Source organism: Tachysurus vachellii, chromosome 23, assembly GCF_030014155.1.
Source record: "Tachysurus vachellii isolate PV-2020 chromosome 23, HZAU_Pvac_v1, whole genome shotgun sequence".
Classification (NCBI taxonomy): Eukaryota; Metazoa; Chordata; class Actinopteri; order Siluriformes; family Bagridae; genus Tachysurus; species Tachysurus vachellii.
Genome location: NC_083482.1, coordinates 10,277,331 through 10,295,746, shown reverse-complemented (window position 1 = coordinate 10,295,746; position 18,416 = coordinate 10,277,331). Strand labels below are relative to the sequence as shown.

At 41.6% G+C, this 18,416-nt stretch overlaps 1 protein-coding gene across 3 annotated transcripts in view; it reads left to right on the top strand.

The window, feature by feature from the left end:
- The window catches only part of znf536 (zinc finger protein 536), a 173,425-nt gene extending 156,579 nt beyond the window's left edge, over nucleotides 1–16,846 (top strand). For all 3 annotated transcript variants that reach the window (XM_060859481.1, XM_060859480.1, XM_060859482.1), the window contains one exon: nucleotides 16,009–16,846. In XM_060859481.1, coding sequence (XP_060715464.1) covers nucleotides 16,009–16,277 — 269 coding nt within the window. In that variant the 3' untranslated portion in view covers nucleotides 16,278–16,846. The remainder of the gene's footprint in view (nucleotides 1–16,008) is intronic.
- Nucleotides 16,847–18,416: the final 1,570 nt, after the last annotated feature.

The window sequence follows — 18,416 nt, the reverse complement described above, 5'->3', positions numbered from 1 at the left end:
CAGCCATGGAAGAGCTTTGAGGATAACACTTGGAAGAGTATATTTGTGTGTATTTGTGTTTTGTGACAGAGTAGGAGGCACAAAATCAGTGTGGACCATGACAGCTCATATTACTATTAGTGCCCCAGGCCTGGTGTATTCTTAATACTTAGACCTGTGAAAGGCAGACAGGCAGCACAGCTTTTCTCCTGCTGTGAGCAAATATGCAGTGCTCACACTCCTGTCCTCCTACTATGCTTCTAAACTTGCATCTCTGTTATTTTGCAGTCAAACGTGTGCATGTGTATGTAAGTGTGTGACTCAGTGTTCCATGAAGAGTCCATTACTGCTATGTGTTTACTCATTTGTTTGCAATTCAATATCTGGAACTCAAATGTCACACAGGAGTATTGCTGTCAGCTTTAATACTCTTTATACAGGAGGAACAAAGTATATGTTGTTGGTTAATTTGGAGGATTTATAATATATTGTGAATGACAGACATCCCAAAATAACAACCTTATTATGTTTATTTTGTAGAAATCCTGTGTATTAATGTGTGTGTTTTTCTAATCTTTATAATTATTAGAAAAGTACATTATAGATAAGAAATATGACCAATTAACTGCCTCAATCTCACAAAATGCTGGAAAAGGTCCAAGTAATACACACACACACACACACACACACACACACACACACACATACACACACACACACACACACACACATGCAAGCATCTATCAGGATTCTTATACTGTATGACTTTTTGAGCTAAACAGTTTTAAACCAACATTAAAACCCATTGAACAGCTAGCAATAGCTTGTGCCTTAGCGTAGCACAAACATAGACCTCATCTAATCCTGCTTAATTTAAATAGGGTGACGTTTACAGTGTTTAAAAGATTCCTAAGAGAACAGCCGACTCTTTTCAGTTGATCCTAGTAAGTTAACATAACTGACATTTTTCAGTATGACTAATCAATGGCAGTTCACTTAGCAGTCCATGCTAACAGTAAAAACTACTAGCAAATTTGAAGAAAATGTTATTATTCCTGACAGTTTTGTGTCTATGCCATTGTAATGCTAATAATAAAACTCTCAACAGCTATGTGCTGCCTGTCATTAGCTAGTATTCATGTTCTGTGTGAAGATTTGTACAATTCAGTCAGTAAGTGTAATGTGTTCATTTTCTTATTTTGAAAATGTAAATTCATGAGTTTCAACAAGACACATCAATAATATCCAGAGTATTGAGATTTGATTCTGTATGAAAATAGACAGCAGTGAGATGGTGTGATACTGGCAGATGTAAAGTTCTCCACTTTATGTATGTAATATGATGCAGTTTTTTTAGTCTATAGGTGCATTTAAGGTTGTGGGACATCTGTGAAACAAGGTAGTTCTTGGTATCACTTCTATTATAGCTGCTGTAGCAGTTGTTCCTTCACCAACAATACTTTTTCTATCTCTAGTAGTTTATAAGCTAAACTCGTCATGTTACCGAGGAACAGTAAACCATGTCAAAACTGAAGTCCTGACAGTTTTGCAAGGAAAGAAGATCCTGAAATGATTTTACCCCTGACTGTTAAACAACACTGACAGTGGATATACCTTTCAAAAAATCTAAACAAATCACTCGCTATACCAAGAATTACACACATTAATGTTGCATGTCAGCTACAAATTTCCATGGACGTTGGTAATATAACTGTAATGTAAAATTATGAGTGCATTAATGTAAACCTGTGTATTAAACACCAGCCAATACAACTGTCACAGCTACTGTTATACGAAAATGACATGCAGTTATGTTTAGTCATAACATTGACCAATCAAATTGCACAAATCACTGTTATGTAATTAAAAGTTAAATATTCTTACAGTATAATTATGTAAAACAGATAGATTGGCTGTATATGACAGATATAGTTTCTTGCCATAATGACGCATTATAAAGTTGTAACAGTTGTGTAGCATGTGATGAAGTATTCAATCTTTGCCCCGTACATCATTCATTCATCTTCTACTGCTTATCCGAACTACCTCGGGTCATGGGGAGCGTGTGCCTATCTCAGGCGTCATCGGGCATCAAGGCAGGATACACCCTGGACGGAGTGCCAACCCATCGCAGGGCACACACACTCTCATTCACTCACGCAATCACACACTAGGGACAATTTTTCCAGAGATGCCAATCAACCTACCATGCATGTCTTTGGACCGGGGGAGGAAACCGGAGTACCCGGAGGAAACCCCCGAGGCACGGGGAGAACATGCAAACTCCACACACACAAGGTGGAGGCGGGAATCGAACCCCGACCCTGGAGGTGTGAGGCGAACGTGCTAACCACTAAGCCACCGTGCCCCCCCTGCCCCGTACACTTATATTTAATTCTTTATCATATAAGACTAACATTTCTATGACTTCATTTACTATATGTAGGTGAAAAGGCACTTCTCGAGGACTACAGTATCCTGTTGAATCTGTTTCTGAGACATGGATTTACACAGTAATCCTGTTTCAGACTGGTGACAGAGGCTATAGTGTCAATAACTCTGAGGAATACAGAGCACTAACGGTCTGTGAACGGTCTGATCTTTTACTGTAATGCGAGGAAACAATCCTCTACACACACAGCAGTTCCGACCCAGACCTGTGCACACCAGTGACCGAACCCGTCCACATGGGTGCCAGACCGGAAAGCTCGGGCGAGGCCCGGGGGAACCGGCTGATCGCCAAGCTGGCGGACACCCCGATGGCGTCGGTCCGGGCGGCCGGCATCCCTACGGCACCGGCTGGAGCACCGAAGGCACCTGAAGCGCCCGAACCCGCCGAAGCGCCCGAACCCGCCGAAGCGCCCGAACCCGCCGAAACGCCCGAACCTGCTGAAACGCCCGAGCTTGCTGAAGCACATGAACCTGTTGAGGTTCCCGAACCTGCTGAAACGCCTGAACCTGCTGAAACGCCCGAACCCGCTGAAGCACTTGAACCCGCTGAAGCACATGAACCCGCCGAAGCGCCCGAACCCGCCGAAGCGCCCGAACCTGCTGAAGCGCCCGAACCTGCTGAAGCGCCCGAACCTGCTGAAGCACATGAACCTGCTGAAGAACATGAACCTGTTGAGGCGCCCGAACCTGCCGAAGCGCCTGAACCTGCCGAAGCGCCCGTACCTGCAGAAGCGCCCGAACCTGCTGAAGCGCCCGAACCTGCTGAAGCGCCCGAACCTGCTGAAGCGCCCGAACCTGCTGAAGCACCCGAACCCGCCGAACCCGCTGAGACACCGGATCCGACCGAACCCGCCGAACCCGCTGAGACCCCAGATCCGACCGAACCGACCGGGTTGACAGAACCAGCCGGACCGATCGGGTCGACGGAACCGACCGGGTCAACCAAGCCAGCCGGACCGACCGGGTCAACGGAACCAGCCGAACCGACCGGGTCGATGGGTCCGACCGGGTCAACCGAGCCAGCCGGACCGACCGGGTCAACGGAACCGACCGGGTCAACAGAACCAGCCGGGCCAACCGGGTCGACAGAACCAGCCGAACCGAACGGGTCGATGGGTCTGACCGGGTCAACCGAGCCAGCCGGGCCTACCAGGTCGACAGAACCAGCCGAACCGACCGGGTCGACGGAACCAGCGAGTATGGTTGCGCCCAAGCCCCGTAGACTCTCTGTCCTGCCTGAAGCGCTTGATACCGAATGGCTCTGCCTATCTGCTTTATCAGTCCCTAGTTTTGTCTCCCTGTCTCTGTCAGTCTCTCCCTCTCCTGTCCATCCTTATAGGTTCAAAGCGCCTCCAGCACCACCCTGGCCGCCAACTCTGCTCTGGTCGCTGGCTCTGCCTGCGGCACCACCCTGGTCTCCGGTCCTGCTCTGGTCGCTGGCTCTGCCTGCGGCACCACCCTGGTCTCCGGTCCCGCTCTGGTCGCCTGCTCTGCCGGCTCCGCCCTGGCCCCCTGCTCTGCCGCCTCCGCCCTGGCCCCCTGCTCTGCCGGCTCTGCCCTGGCCCCCTGCTTCGCCGGCTCTGCCCTGGCCTCCGGCTTCGCCGGCTCTGCCCTGGCCTCTGCCGCCACATGGACCTGGCCCGCCTTCCCACCCCTGTTCCGCCTCCGCTCCACCACCCTCCGGTTCTGCGTTGGAGTGTCTGGAATCCACTCCTAGGGGGGGGGCTCTGTAATGAGTCTGTCTGTGTTTCTGTCCTGTTTCTGTCTGCTGTCTTTCCCTGTGGCTAATTGTTTGCTCCGCCCACTATTTGGTTTCCATGGACATTAATTGTACTCATTCATCTCCTCAGGTGTGTTGTCTTTGTCTTTGATTGTCTCTGCTTTGTCATTGGTTCCTGTCAGCTATATATACTCTGTTTGTTCACTTCCCTGGTGTTGGTCATTTTTGTATGTTGGATGTTGGTGTGCCTGTTCCTGTTTCCTGTTAGCCCTGTTTGTTGCCTTGTTCTGTCTGCCTGTCTGTTCAGCTGCTTTCTTGTGTCTTGAATAATTAAACTTTAAAAAATCTGCATTTGGATCCTCACTCGCCTTTGTCCTGCATCGTGACAGCAGTGTAGCATGTAGGAGCATTTCCCTGATCCAGGGCCCTATTTTACTGTTTTCAGCCGCTCTGAGTTACCAAGGTCTCAGAGGTAGGAAACCTGATCTTCTTTAGTCTGATGGGATCCATATTTGAGTTAACCCTACATCGGGACCCTTGTGAGGAGAGCCGTCCGAGGTCAATGCCTGACTAATTTTTAAACGGATGAACTACATTAGACCAGATGTACAGGGGCCTGGTCTCAATAAAACTCACATCCTGCAAAAAAGTAACCGTTTTGCTCTCCGCTCTTGTCTCGACCCCCCTACCTCAGCCTTTTTATTCACAGAACAAATCTCCTGACTGTGATGCACTATCATCAAGTACGGAGTTAAAACCGGGCAGAAACAACACAGGCATTGGATCTGTCTACACGAGACAGTGAGAAATGGACAGGGAGTGTGTCAGTATGTGCAGCTCTTGTGTAGAAGTCACATATGGAAGCAGTTAGTGAGTGTTTAGGAGACACTAAAGGCATTTGGTACTCATTGAAGCTCTAATGGTTCTCACTGGCCAGGTGGAATGTATGAATCTCAGTTGTCTGTGTGCACAGTTTAGCACATTCCCATCAGCATCTTGTCTCTTTGTACTCTCCCTGTCTTTATTCTTCAGTCAGCAGCTCCGGCCCATCTTTCACCTCACCTCGTTCTCCATTTCGTCCTCTTGCACTGGCGCCATATTGTGCAGCTGTGTGTGCACGGCTGTGCGCATGCGACTGATGTGTTTAAGATGACTGCGCGGCTGGGTTGCAGTGTGCCGGCACTTGTAGGCAGGCAGATGGTGACCTGCGCTTGAACCTGTCTTCACGCTCATTTGTTCAGCTGGCGTTCATTTTGCTCACATTTTCAAGGGGCAGCATACCATAACACTCCTCTGTATTATATGGATCCTGCCAGCAGAGGGAGAGAGAGACCAGCTTATTGTGGCCGGAAATCTCTGTCATACCTTGGTCTTTGCTTTTCCATTACACTTTTAGATCCGGAATAAGGTGAATGTTTAAGAAGGGATTGCTTGGCACTGACAGCTGTATGTTCTGTTAGGGCATTAAATGAGATTATATCAAGACACTTTAAACTTTAAATCGTATCAGTAACCATTTCCAAAAAGATGTAATGTAAAACAAAATTATACAAATAAAAAGCCTTTGCTTCTTCTCACAGAATGGTTTATTAAAAAAACAACATACAAACAATATTTATTACCTTATAAACAACATTACAACAAAACTGGTCTCACTTTTTTCACGTTTTGTTCTACATAACCTTTTTTATACCCCTTAAAAACAAAGAGGCATACATTTTTTTTTCTTTTTCCTGTGTTTTTAAAGCATGATTTTTTTCTGTAGTTTTATAAAATCTAAATTACACCCATAAAAATAAACATGCATATTTTTTAGATTTTTTTTTTAATATAACAGGGATTATTATTTTCATTTGTGAGTTAATATTGTAATATTAAATCTTTTTACAAGGTTTCTCTTCAGGAAGACATTTTGCCTTTAGAATTGCTCTCTCATCTCTTTTCATTTGAAATCAGCATTCGATCTTATCAGACTGCGCAGTATTACACACACACTATACAGAACTGGTCATCCATCACCATTGGAGAGCTCTTGGTGAATACCCAGAATCTTGTGTAACCACATGCATTATGAAGGCATGCACATGACCATCCGCAGAAGTAGCACGAGTCTTCCTCTCGCTTATTATGTGTGTGTCTATGTGTGTGTGTGTTAAATCGAGAGAGAGTGTGTGTTTGCTTTCAGGCAAGAGCTTATGAATCGATGATCATGTGGTGTAAGGGAGATAGATGGCGGCGAGCTCCGTCTTGTCTCCTCTAATTGTAAAATATTAGTTACATTAGAGTGAGTGCAATGATTAATGGAACTTATTTGGAGGTGGCCCTCTCCTCGTCCGCCTCTTCCGAAGTCCTCTCCTCTGACTTCTCCTCCGAATTGAGTGATTTCACTTATAGCAGACAAATAGGACTCAGAGAGGAAGGAAGGAGGAAGAGGAGAAATGGAGGAGAAAAGGAAAGAGAACAGTGAAGAAGAACAGTGTGAGAAAGGGGTTACAGAGAAACAGAAAAAGAGAATGTACGATATTTGTAGGACATTCGTAGTGAAATTCATTTGTTTTAGCAACTGTTTTTAGATGATTACTTTTTAATATCTATGATATGTTTATTCTATGCATGCTTGTGCCCTTACACACACACACATACAAATAATAACCTTGGCCTTAACCTAGCATTAACCTTTTTGACTTTATGAAAATGAATATTTTTACATGCATATGAATCGGCAGGTGCGAGACTGTAGAATTAAAATGAGTCACGCAAAAAAACCAAATAAAAAAATCTAGCAAGAAAAAATATACAACGAACAAGAAACTAAAATATATTACACAATAACATTTTAATATACTGTAAGTACAATAAAATGATATAAAGGAAGATTTGTATTTTAAAATATGTATACTTTTTAATTTGCTTTTTTTTTGCAGCAAGAGTAAAGAAAAAGAGTAAATTAGAAACTACAACAAAACTGTAATACTAATACAGAGGAGTATGAATAGTGTGTGTGCCTGTGTGTGTGTTGGTATTGTGAGCAGAGACTCTGATCATGTTATAGCAAGCAGTTCATGCTGACCTGACTACACACACACACACACACATACACACACATACACACACACACACTCACACTCTCTCTTTCCCTCTCTCTCTCCTCTCACGCTCTCTGATCTGTGTTTACATCTTCATATCATCCTCCTGTGCCCATTGGAAGGGAGGATGTGTGGACTGGTGGGGTTTTAATTGGCCTGGAGACCTTGAGGAGCACCTGGTATCTATACAGGGGCACACTGACTCTCTCTCTCTCTCTCTCTCTCTCTTTCACTCTCTCATTCTGTCTCTCATTCAACTGTGAAGGGCAGCATTTGCAAATTTCTTCTTTTATGTCTTGTTATATTTGTTTAGAATTTTCACTTTCACTAGCCATGACCTCTTTTTTCTCTCTCATACTTTTTCTTCTACCTCTTGTCGAGGTCAAGGTTGTGTCCTTCACTATTTCCCAGCACACACACACACACACACACAAAAACACACAGACACACACACACATGCACACACACAGACACACACACTCAGACATGTGGACACCCATCATGCATCTGCAGTGATAGGTCAGCAGTAGAATGTGCAGCTCTGAGCTCTGCTGGGATCAGACGAGGGAGGAAAGTAGGGCTGAAGATGAGTGCTCATGAACTCTGCATCCCCAGGCCACACACACTCACACACACACACACACACACACACACACACACACACACACACACACACACACGCACACACACTGTCAGACATTCTATGCTCATCAAATGATGAATATACTGCCCTTTACCCATGAGCCTGAGTAACTCTCAGCCAATCACAGTAGTGAATTCAGGTCCACTATGGCGAGCCTTGGTTAAGCTTCTCCTCTGTTAGTGGAAGAGCTGAAGTGGGGAAGAAAAGGCTTTGATGTCTTCACCAAACTTTCAAAAAAATTGAAGATACATAATTCTTTAACACTGTTGATACATTCTCTACATTCTACTTTCCTATATATATATATATATATATACGACACTGTTATAATTATATTTAACAAAAACAGAACAAAAAATCTCTAAAAGCGTTTTGAAAAATAGAAAATTAGAGCACATCAGGCAGGACAGAAAGAAAAGAGAAAAAACGATGGAAAAAATACAGAGACTATTTCCGAGCTCTTGTTAACAGGTCCTTCTGGTGCAGCAATTAATGATCTAGTTTAGTGTTTAGCATGGGAGCTGATTCCCCAGTGAGGCTTTTGGAGATTTCTTTTGATACAACCGTTACCCCCCCCTCCCTCCCCTGTGTGTATTCCTATGAGTTATTTGTGTGTTGGTTTTCTAGTTAAGCAGCGTGCAAGACCACTACACCAATTCCCCAATCCGCAGGGCCGCTTTTCCTCTGAGCAGCATTCAGCACAACAGCTCCGAATAATGAAATGAAATCAAAATAAAAGGAAATCAATTCCCAATGGAGTCTGGAATGCTCAGAGAGGATTTTTTTTTTTTTTTCCATAAATCACAACGTCCCTTTGCGGGGAATTTATTTTATGTTTATAAATAAATATGCAATGAAATAATTTATTATAGAAGCCCATACAACTAGAAAACTTTAATGATAAATGTATTATTTACATAAATTATATATATATATATATATATATATATATATATATATATATATATATATATATATATATACATTGTACATTATATATATACATTTTACATTGTGTATATATATATATATATATATATATATATATATATATATATATATATATATATATATATATATATATACAATGTAAAACAAAACTTCCACAGATGATCGCAGTAGAGAATAAATGAACAAAATTTTACTTAAAATAAATAAATAAATGTATTTATTTATTTCACTTATTTAAACACGATCAATAATATTTATTAACACCACAATGCTTTCACTCATTGGCTTTTACTAACAGAATACATTTCATTTAAAATTCTTATTTGATTAAAGTTGACATTATTTATAGCTGACTTGTTTCTAGTTATTGAGTTATTGAGCATTGAGTTAAACCCTTTCATTTGTAAGTGACCAGTCAAACAGGCTAATAAGTCTAATATCTCAGTAATAAATATAATAACTCTGAGAAAAATAGGTTGTGATTTCCATCCTTTAACCAAATTTAATAAATCTCAGACCCCCCGGCTATGTTTCCAACACCCCTTGCTTTGTGAACGGTGCATTACATTCATGCAGTACAACATGGAATTTAGTATAAGCATCACAGCACATAGATTACTACAAGTATCAGAGTCCTCATCATATTAAATGTTACGTTTCTGTGTACGATGAGCTTCTGCCTCCAAAACTATAGGACCAGATGTTAAATATGAAAGACAGTATTGTCAGAATGGTGAGAATAACAGCGATGAAACTGATTCTTAAAAAAAAATTAAACCAAACAAAAATATTTGTGTTTTAATTTGTATATGAATATATGCTTCTCATACTGCAAATACACTAAATTCTGAAATAATTGTAGAGAAAATTATATATAATAAAATATTCTGAAATAACAGTGTGTCTGATTTTTTAGAGTATTTATTCCAGTGTAAATCCATGTAGTTAATGAGCATTAGCAGTTGACCTATGTATAGCTCTGTGTGTGTGTGTGTGTGTGTGTGTGTGTGTGTGTGTTATAGCATCTACACTGACACGCAGCGAGGTCACATATTAAGGAGTGTAATGCAGGGTTTTAGCGTGGCCCCTTACTCGCCGGGCTTCTGCGAGCAGGTGGGAAGAGATAGTGCGTGGCGCGCTAGCGTTGCGGGGGGATTTGAATGTTTGCGAGCGTGCTTTGCTGAGTAATCTCCCAGCCTTTATAACATACAGGTTATTATTGGCCGACAGATGGTGCATCACATTTTACTGCTCACACCTTCTGTGGCTCATGCTCTCCCCAGACAGCCTCTCGCTCACAGTTTTTCTCTCTCTTTTCGCTCACTTCAGAGAGAAGAGCGTGACACACACACACATATACACACACACACACACACACAGAGGGAAAGCATGCACATACACACAGGATAAATCCTCACAAAGAAAGATTACTTTCTTTTACTGAGAGAGGATTGAGTCCTGAAGTTTGTAGCACAATAAATGACAAACACACAAAAACACACACACACACACACACACACACACACACACACACACACACACACACACACACACACACACACATACACACTTTGTTAGTGCACTGAAATAAATCCTCTACTGTATAAGTTAATTATGGAGTACTTGAAATTCAGTGGCTTAACTCTAGCTTCTCTGTCCTGGAAATTTTGCTATCGCTAACACAATCCATGTACAATCACATGATTTGCACAATCACACAGGTTTGTGTAAAAATAAATGAATAAACTGTATATACACTTGTTTGTTTGTATGTATACAGCATAAAATAGTCCAGCACAGAGTATGATAGAGTACAGATATAAATCAGAATTCAGAAATATTCATGCCCTGGTCAGTGCATGTGTTCAGATCACTCTCTGGGGAGTTTGCTAAGGTGGTTAAGGCTCTGGATTGATGATCAGAGGCCAAGCTGGCATTGTGGGGCCCTTGAGCAAGGCCCTTAACCCTCTCCACTCCAGGGTGCTGTATCGTGACTAACCCTGTGCTCTGATCCTAACCTCAAAAGTTGGGATGTGTGAAGAAAATATTTCACTGTTCTGTATTGTATGTGAAATGCAAATGTTTCTTCTTCTTAAGCAGTGGTTCTTAAATTCAGGTCCAGAGATCCTCTAGGGATCATGATTCTTTTTATTTTGGTACAGTGGTGGGAAATCACAACCCATATTATAATACTTAGTGGTCCAAGCACCAAAGTCAACACTCACCTAATGTTTTCTATTGGTGAAACTTTCCAGAATTAAAAAGCTTTATGCCTCTAAACATTATGTGAAAAATTTTAAATAATGTTCATTAAATCCTGTCCTGTCTTGGTCACAAGATGCGATCAGGATCCACCATGACACCACCAAAGCCTTTAGTGAGAACTCCCCTTACATTCACACAACAGGAAATGGACACATGATTCCAAGAAGAGTTCTTCATACTGTTAAGTATGATGTTGTACTAAAAATGGGTACTGCAAATATGTTGTAACTAATACAGCCAGGCCATCAGCTGAGTCAAGTTTGTTCTCACAGCACTCGCTCTACAGATTCAAGGTTTCCTCCAACGAAAGCATGTAAATGGCGATTACATTCGATCCCTTGCGTAAGAGCGATGAGAAAATTATTTGGCATAGTGCGTGCTGTGACGAGAATACAAGAGTTGATCACGCAGGAGCACACACACACACACACACACACACACACACACACAGAGCTAACGGAAGTCTCACTCTTTTTTTCCTTCGGCTTTTTCATTCAATCTCGGGGTAGAATTACTGTTTCTGAGCATCTGAAAGTCATTAGAGGTTCTGCAGTCTGTCAGGTGCCAGTTTATGTATGCACACACACATACGCACAAACACACACAAACACAAACACACAGGCCCACCTTTAGAAAGCCACATAGCAGAATCACATACACGCTTGACATGCTCACATGCTATTATTTTTCAAACAGAGGTATCATAAAGAGCTTAAATGTGTGAGCAAACACACACACACACACACACACATACATACACACACACACACACACAAACAGAGTAAAAGTGCTGAAGCCCTGCAGGTTCTTTCTGCTGTGCAGGGCTGGGGATTCGTCATGTGCTGATGAGCTGCTATAATAATGTATGAGCAAATCACAAGCATTCTGCAAATTAATCATTTTTCTTCCCCCATCTTTCTCTCTCTGTCTCTCATTCTCTCTCACTTCTCTGTCAGTCTCTCTCTCTGTCTCTCTCTCCAAACACACACAAACACACACACACCAACACACACACACAGCCTTTGTTGCGCAGCTCGTGGAGGGAGGTTTCTTGCAAGCAGGCAGGCGGAGGTGAGAGGCGCTCTCGCTCACAGATGGTAACTCTGGCATCAGATGGAATTTATATAAGAGTGGTTCTGATTACATGCCAAACCACCAGCGTGTGTGCCTGCACGCATATATGTGTGTGTGTGTGTGTGTGTGTGTGTGTGTTTGCTGGCATGCATACCACTGCATAAATCCCTACCTGTGTTACTGCATTTCTCTGCAGCATTATATCAATCATGTGCATCATGTTTACATGTTTATGTGTTGCCTTGTTAAAAACATGTACTCCTGTGTGTGTGTGTGTGTGTGTGTGTTTACAAGACTGAGCAAAAGACTCAAATGAAATTGTCGGAATGACCACTAGAGGGAGCATTCGGAATGACCACTAGAGGGTTAGACCAAAAAAATAAAGAATGGGCTCAGAGCATTGTTATGGGTTCAACTCCTAAGGAAGGTTAAAATACCATAATGATAGCAACTCGGCCGTTTATAAATAAAAAGATGGAGTGAAGGAGTGGGGGATGGAGAAATGGAGTGATATGGTGGAAGTGGGTGTTATCGTTCATTTCTCCTCCTCCTCCTCCTCCTCCTCCTCTTCCTCCGCCGGCGTCTGATCTCTGCACATAAGGCCTCAGGGGTTAATTAGGCAATCCTGATAATAGCACACTCATGAAAACAAGAGCATTCTGCTTCTTTTTCTTTTCTCTCTTCTTAGTCAGTAACTTTTCTGCAAAAAAAGAAAGGCAGTAAACTTCTGTTCTCTAGTTTTGTTTGGAACTTGTTTGGTGTTTGTGAGCACGTGTGCTACTGGAGGAAGCATGCAGTGTTTAATGAATTCGATGGAGTGGATTTGATGCTGATGGAGTGGAATTTGCCATCCTGCTTCATGTCACTTCGCACCTCATAAAACACACACAGAGAGAAAAAAGGACTAAACCACAAATTTCAGGGTGAAAGGTTGTATTTCCATAACAAAATGAGAATAATATTTAAGATGCGATATGTGTGTAACAGTTTGATTACTCGTCATTTGAGAGATGTAATTATTTCAGTGAAATTTAAAATGCATGGAGTCGGGAATGAGGACGTTATGAAGATTAACATTTGTAAAATGGCATTGCTGAAATATCCCCTGAGTTGCTTTTACTTTAGTGATGCTCGTGATATTTGAAAAAAATAAAATCTGTAAATGCTTTGAGGTAGGAGGGTGTGTGTAGCATTTGACCTATTGCCATTAATATTATAATTCTAATTATTATAATAATTATTTTTGTTATTTTTATTATTATTATTATTTAAACTAATAATACTATAATAATAAAACAATCTTTAATGCCATTTTTCTTTCATTTACTCTTACATACTTGCTATTTTCTCTCTCTCTCTCTCTCTCTCTCTCTCTCTCTCTCGCTCTCTCACTCTCTCTCACACACACACACACACACAAGTGAGCCTGCGGAGTGTAGATCTTTTATTCATACAGGATTAAAAATGGATGCGCTCTTTACCTTAGACGGACCCTGCTTTGACAATAACAGAGAGCTCAATCTGTGTTTTGCCAGCACTTCGGCAGAGGAGGGAAGGGATGGAGTGTGAAGGGGGGTCAGGGTGTGTGTGGTTGTGTGGGGAGGACTTGTTGGACCAACATTGGCTTTTTCTTTAAGTGTAAAATCGGATGAGGAAATTCTGCCTCTCGGACTTGGCGTAATGTAAGGGAGTGTGAAATTAAAGGGCGCATGAATAAGAGTGGGCCAGCATTGTGTGGCGCCGGCTCGCTTATCGAAAAATTCAGACAACTGGAACATCGAAAGCCCCAAAACTTGTAGCAATCCCCTTTGTGCTGCGGCCTGAGCAGACATTGTAGTATCTGAAAGCTGCTGAGACTCCAAAGCCAAACTCAAACGCTTATAAATCCAGTCTTTTTCAGCAACACACAGCATGTGTATGTGTGTGAGAGTGTGTGTGTGAGTGTGTGTGTGAGTGTGTGTGTGTGTGTGTGTGTGTGTGTGTGTGTGTGTGTGTGTGGAGACGGCTGATACCCACAATGCATTCCTGCCACACCTTTAATGCAGCCTCTTTACATGCAGTGGACCTCGCCGGCTGCTATTTTAAACCCCATGTTAATTTGATTTAGTGCTTTTCAAATTGAATTGAGAAAAATGGAGAGCAAATGTACTGTTATTAATGTCCTAAAGTAGTGTGCAGCTGAGAGTGTCTGGCTTTGCTTTAAGTGGACTGAGCCGATAAGAGAGCACCGATATGATAGGCACGTAATCTGCATCTCTCGTACAAGCTTGTGTGGCCTAATAGGGGCCTTTGTGTACAACTCAGCGGCGATCAGATCCAATGTGCATTGCAGCAAAGAACTTCAGGACTCAGAGGCAAAGTCAATATCTTTATCTGTGTGGCAGAGGATTTCTTTTTTTTTTTTTTTAAAGAAACATTCACAATGAGTCCAAAAAAAACAAAACAACTGGAACTAGATCTCAGTGCATAACTCGTCACAAATCCAGCATGCCACAGAGTCACTGTTCTAATGTTAACTTACAGTTTCACAACCGATTCACAGTCATCTGTCTGCCTTTGGATTTTTTCATCTAAAAACTTGACGTTTCAGGGGCAAACATTTCATTATGAATTACAAGTTAACAGTAGAAAGACTGAAAATCGGAAAACTAAATCTGCTGTTTCTTTCTGTATAATTTAGTGGTTCAAACCTCACAACTGGTCTAGATGCTAAACTTTTATGCCTGTAATGACGCCTCAGGCACGAGAACCCATACCCTGAGTCTTTATTAACACAACGCCAAGTAAACAATCCAAAACAGCCAGCAATAACTGTGGTGATAAAGATGGGCAAAAAAGTTCATGAAACAAGAATAATCAATAATCTGTGGTTCAAAGAAAAGCCAGAAAATGCAGTCCAAAAACCTGTGGAATTTAAAGAACAAAACAAGGTACACAATGAAAAATACAGGCGAATTCGTTGAATGGCTCAGAATTCCAGGCAAACTGACAATGCTTCATGACATAAGTCAGCGTGAACGTGGTTTAAATGTCCATGAACCTTAAAGTAGACCACAAGGAAGAGAAGCTCCCTCTGGTGGCTTGGAGGGGGAGTGCAGGTGGCGTTGTTACAGTGCCAATTAGATGAATAGATTAGTTGAGATGAATGGATTAGTTGAGATGAATACATTAGTTGAGATGAATACATTAGTTAGCTGTTACACTAAACTAATGATGATAACTTGCCAGTAGAGTACTCTAAATATACAACACAGCCCTGTAAAACTTGTATTCGACTGTACTGTTCGTGTGGTAATATATCATTTTGCTTTAATTATATTGCTTTACTTTACTTTCACAGAAATTTACAGTATTTAAATAATTTCATGTTACTTAGCTATTAATTTACTGTAAACGTTACAGTAACTTCCTTATTACCAAAATTATTAAAATCAGGCAGCTTTAAGCTATGACATCTTACACTGACAGCTTATCCACCTGAATTTGTCCTTGGCACAGATGACAAATTGATAATATAACAAAAGCAAGGAATAACCATAAATCAGTAAACAAAAGAAAGGTAATCAGCGCATAGGATGAATCATTTACTTAAAATTCTGCCAAAAATATTTCATATATAGCAAATTTTCTAGCACTTCTATTTATTTATCTATCAGTTTCTTCATTATTTTGTTTACTTTTAATGAATGAATCCATCTATTAATATGTATATACTGATGAACTGATTACTGAGTGGCACAAACAGGCCTCAATAGTTTCAATATTAATGTGCATATTGGACTGAACAATACTAGACAATACAGAGGCTCAAACATAAACTTTGTCTCTCTGTCCTGCAGGTCAGAGGCCTTTCCAGTGTCAGTACTGCTCATACAGTGCCTCACAGAAGGGTAACCTAAAGACCCACGTCCTGTGTGTCCACCGCATGCCCTTTGACAACAGCCAGTATCCAGATCGACGCTTCAAACGCTCACGGATTGAATCTGATGCATCTGGCAGCCCTGAAGATGGATACCCGCTTCTGTCTGGCCAGGGAGGAACAGGGGAAGGATACGCTTTTGTTAGTGAGACGGCCCAAACTTCATCCAAGGATTCTGAGAAGCTGTAGGGCCTTGTAGGGTCACCAGTACCATGACGTAGCATCAGTTGGTGTCCAGTTTTTTCTTTATCAAAATGGAGAAAAAAGCAAAAATTTGGACTGCAGGAAATCCAGTGACTAAACCTGATTTCAGCCACACACAGCAGGCATGGGTGTGATCAGGTGTGCTATGAATATGAAGCATGCTCGTAAAAGAGTGAACAGGCACAAAGTCTTACGAAGATTATAAATCATTGCCTGATCAGTGTGAAACACAATCTGTAGCATTACTGTAGTTACCTGACATAATATTACAAAGGATTAGTCCAGAAAAAGAAAAAAAAAACGACAGTCACTGAATCCAGTCACTTAAAAGGACTTTTGTCCCAAAAATAATGCTTTTATCAGAAAAATGATCCGCGTGAACGATTTGGTGATAGTCAAAGAAGGAGGAGAGATGGAAGAGGGCTGCCGCGCACACCCTTCATGAACATGACACCACCGGTGGCCATTTGCCCAGCGCCACTGACGAGGGCGGATGGATGCAGTGGACGGAAAGAGCAGGGGGGTGGATGGGGAGATGAGGGGAGGAGATGACGGGAGGTGGGGGCCTTGGTGCCAGTCTGACTGGAGCTGTCATTGCAGAGGAAATCAATTCACCTCCTCCACCATTGCCCCAACACACACACACATACACACACACTGTACTCGTCATTTAGGGTCGGCCCCCAGAACTGCCCAGCAACCCTCCCTGCTCCCTGTCCTCCCTCCCTCCCTCCCTCCTTCGTACAAAAACCAAGATGACCACCAATAGGAGAAAAAAAAATCAATGAAATGTATTTACAGGCCCCATTAGAGTCAGAGGTGTGTTATTTGTGCAGTTACAGTGTGTCATTTGTTCATGTATCACATCTGAGGTGAGAGCAAAATGTCAAATGTGCTTTTCTTAACTTTCTTCTTCATTAGATGATGAAACGTGTCGGTTTAATCAGCTTCACTACAGAAGCGATGATGTGCATATCTAAAGTGAAGCAGCCTTCACCCAGCACTCTCTGTGTAGCTTTAGCCAGAAGTTGAATGTCGTTTGAATTTTTTTATCCCGTATTTCGAGTGAGAAATCTGATGAAGGAGTAATCAACCTCCAAAACGTTTGAAGACTTCCTAGCTTGTGAAGCAGTATGGAAGAAGCGATAATGTAGATATGATGTATAGATAATGATATTTCCCTGTTTAAGTGATTTAGCAAACCTTTTTTTCCCTTTTCTCCTTGACAAAAATTAAAGTGCTTTGTATATTTTAGATGATCAACTCCTGTTTCTTCCCCAAACCAAACCCATTTTCTTCATACTTTTTGTGCAGTTCTGTTTTGAATGTTCTTCTAAAAAAAAAAAAAAAAAACAAGATTAATGACACATGGACAAAATCAAGCCTCTTAGAGAGTAAAATAAAGTGGATCAACTTTCATCCTACTTCCTTTTGTTAAAGCCAAGCAGGGGTAAGGAGTTAAATAGAACGTGGGGCTTTTTTATTGCCTGGGCACAAACTGGAGGGATAGAAAGGAGGGATATTAATGTTTTGTGATAAAGAGAAATGATCCCGACTTTAAGAAAGTCGATATCTTCCCGCTCTACGAGGGAACTCTCGACACTTAAACCCCTGGGCCTTAAGACTGCCTCACATCTGCCGAAAGGAGTTTACTAAAGTCGCAAATACAACACACTCTGTGGTAATCAGCAGACAAAACTGAAACCCAGACCAGGCGCCAGAGAAGTTTCATCTTTGGCTAAGATGAAAAAAGAGAGAGAGAGAGAAAAAGAGGGACAGTAAAGAAAAGGAAGAGTAAGCGTTTCTGTAATGACGGAGTAGAGATTGAGTAAATCTATCTGTAACTGTTCCCTACAGAGATTCTCTAATTAACATCTTTTGGTCATTAAGAAACAAACATACTTTCTAGGATAGTTCTCACTGCTTTACTTATATCAAGTTGATCATTTTAAAAGCGACTGTTTATATAAGCTCTATCCAGGGCAATGTGTTTTCCATAAAATAAATACTTTATCAACATAGTGAGCTTTAGAAGTTTTAGTGCACTACTGTTTTCTTTTTCTTTGGTGATTGTGTCAGTCGCTCGTTCTTGTTCTCTCTCTCTTTTTTTGTTTTTGGTGTGCA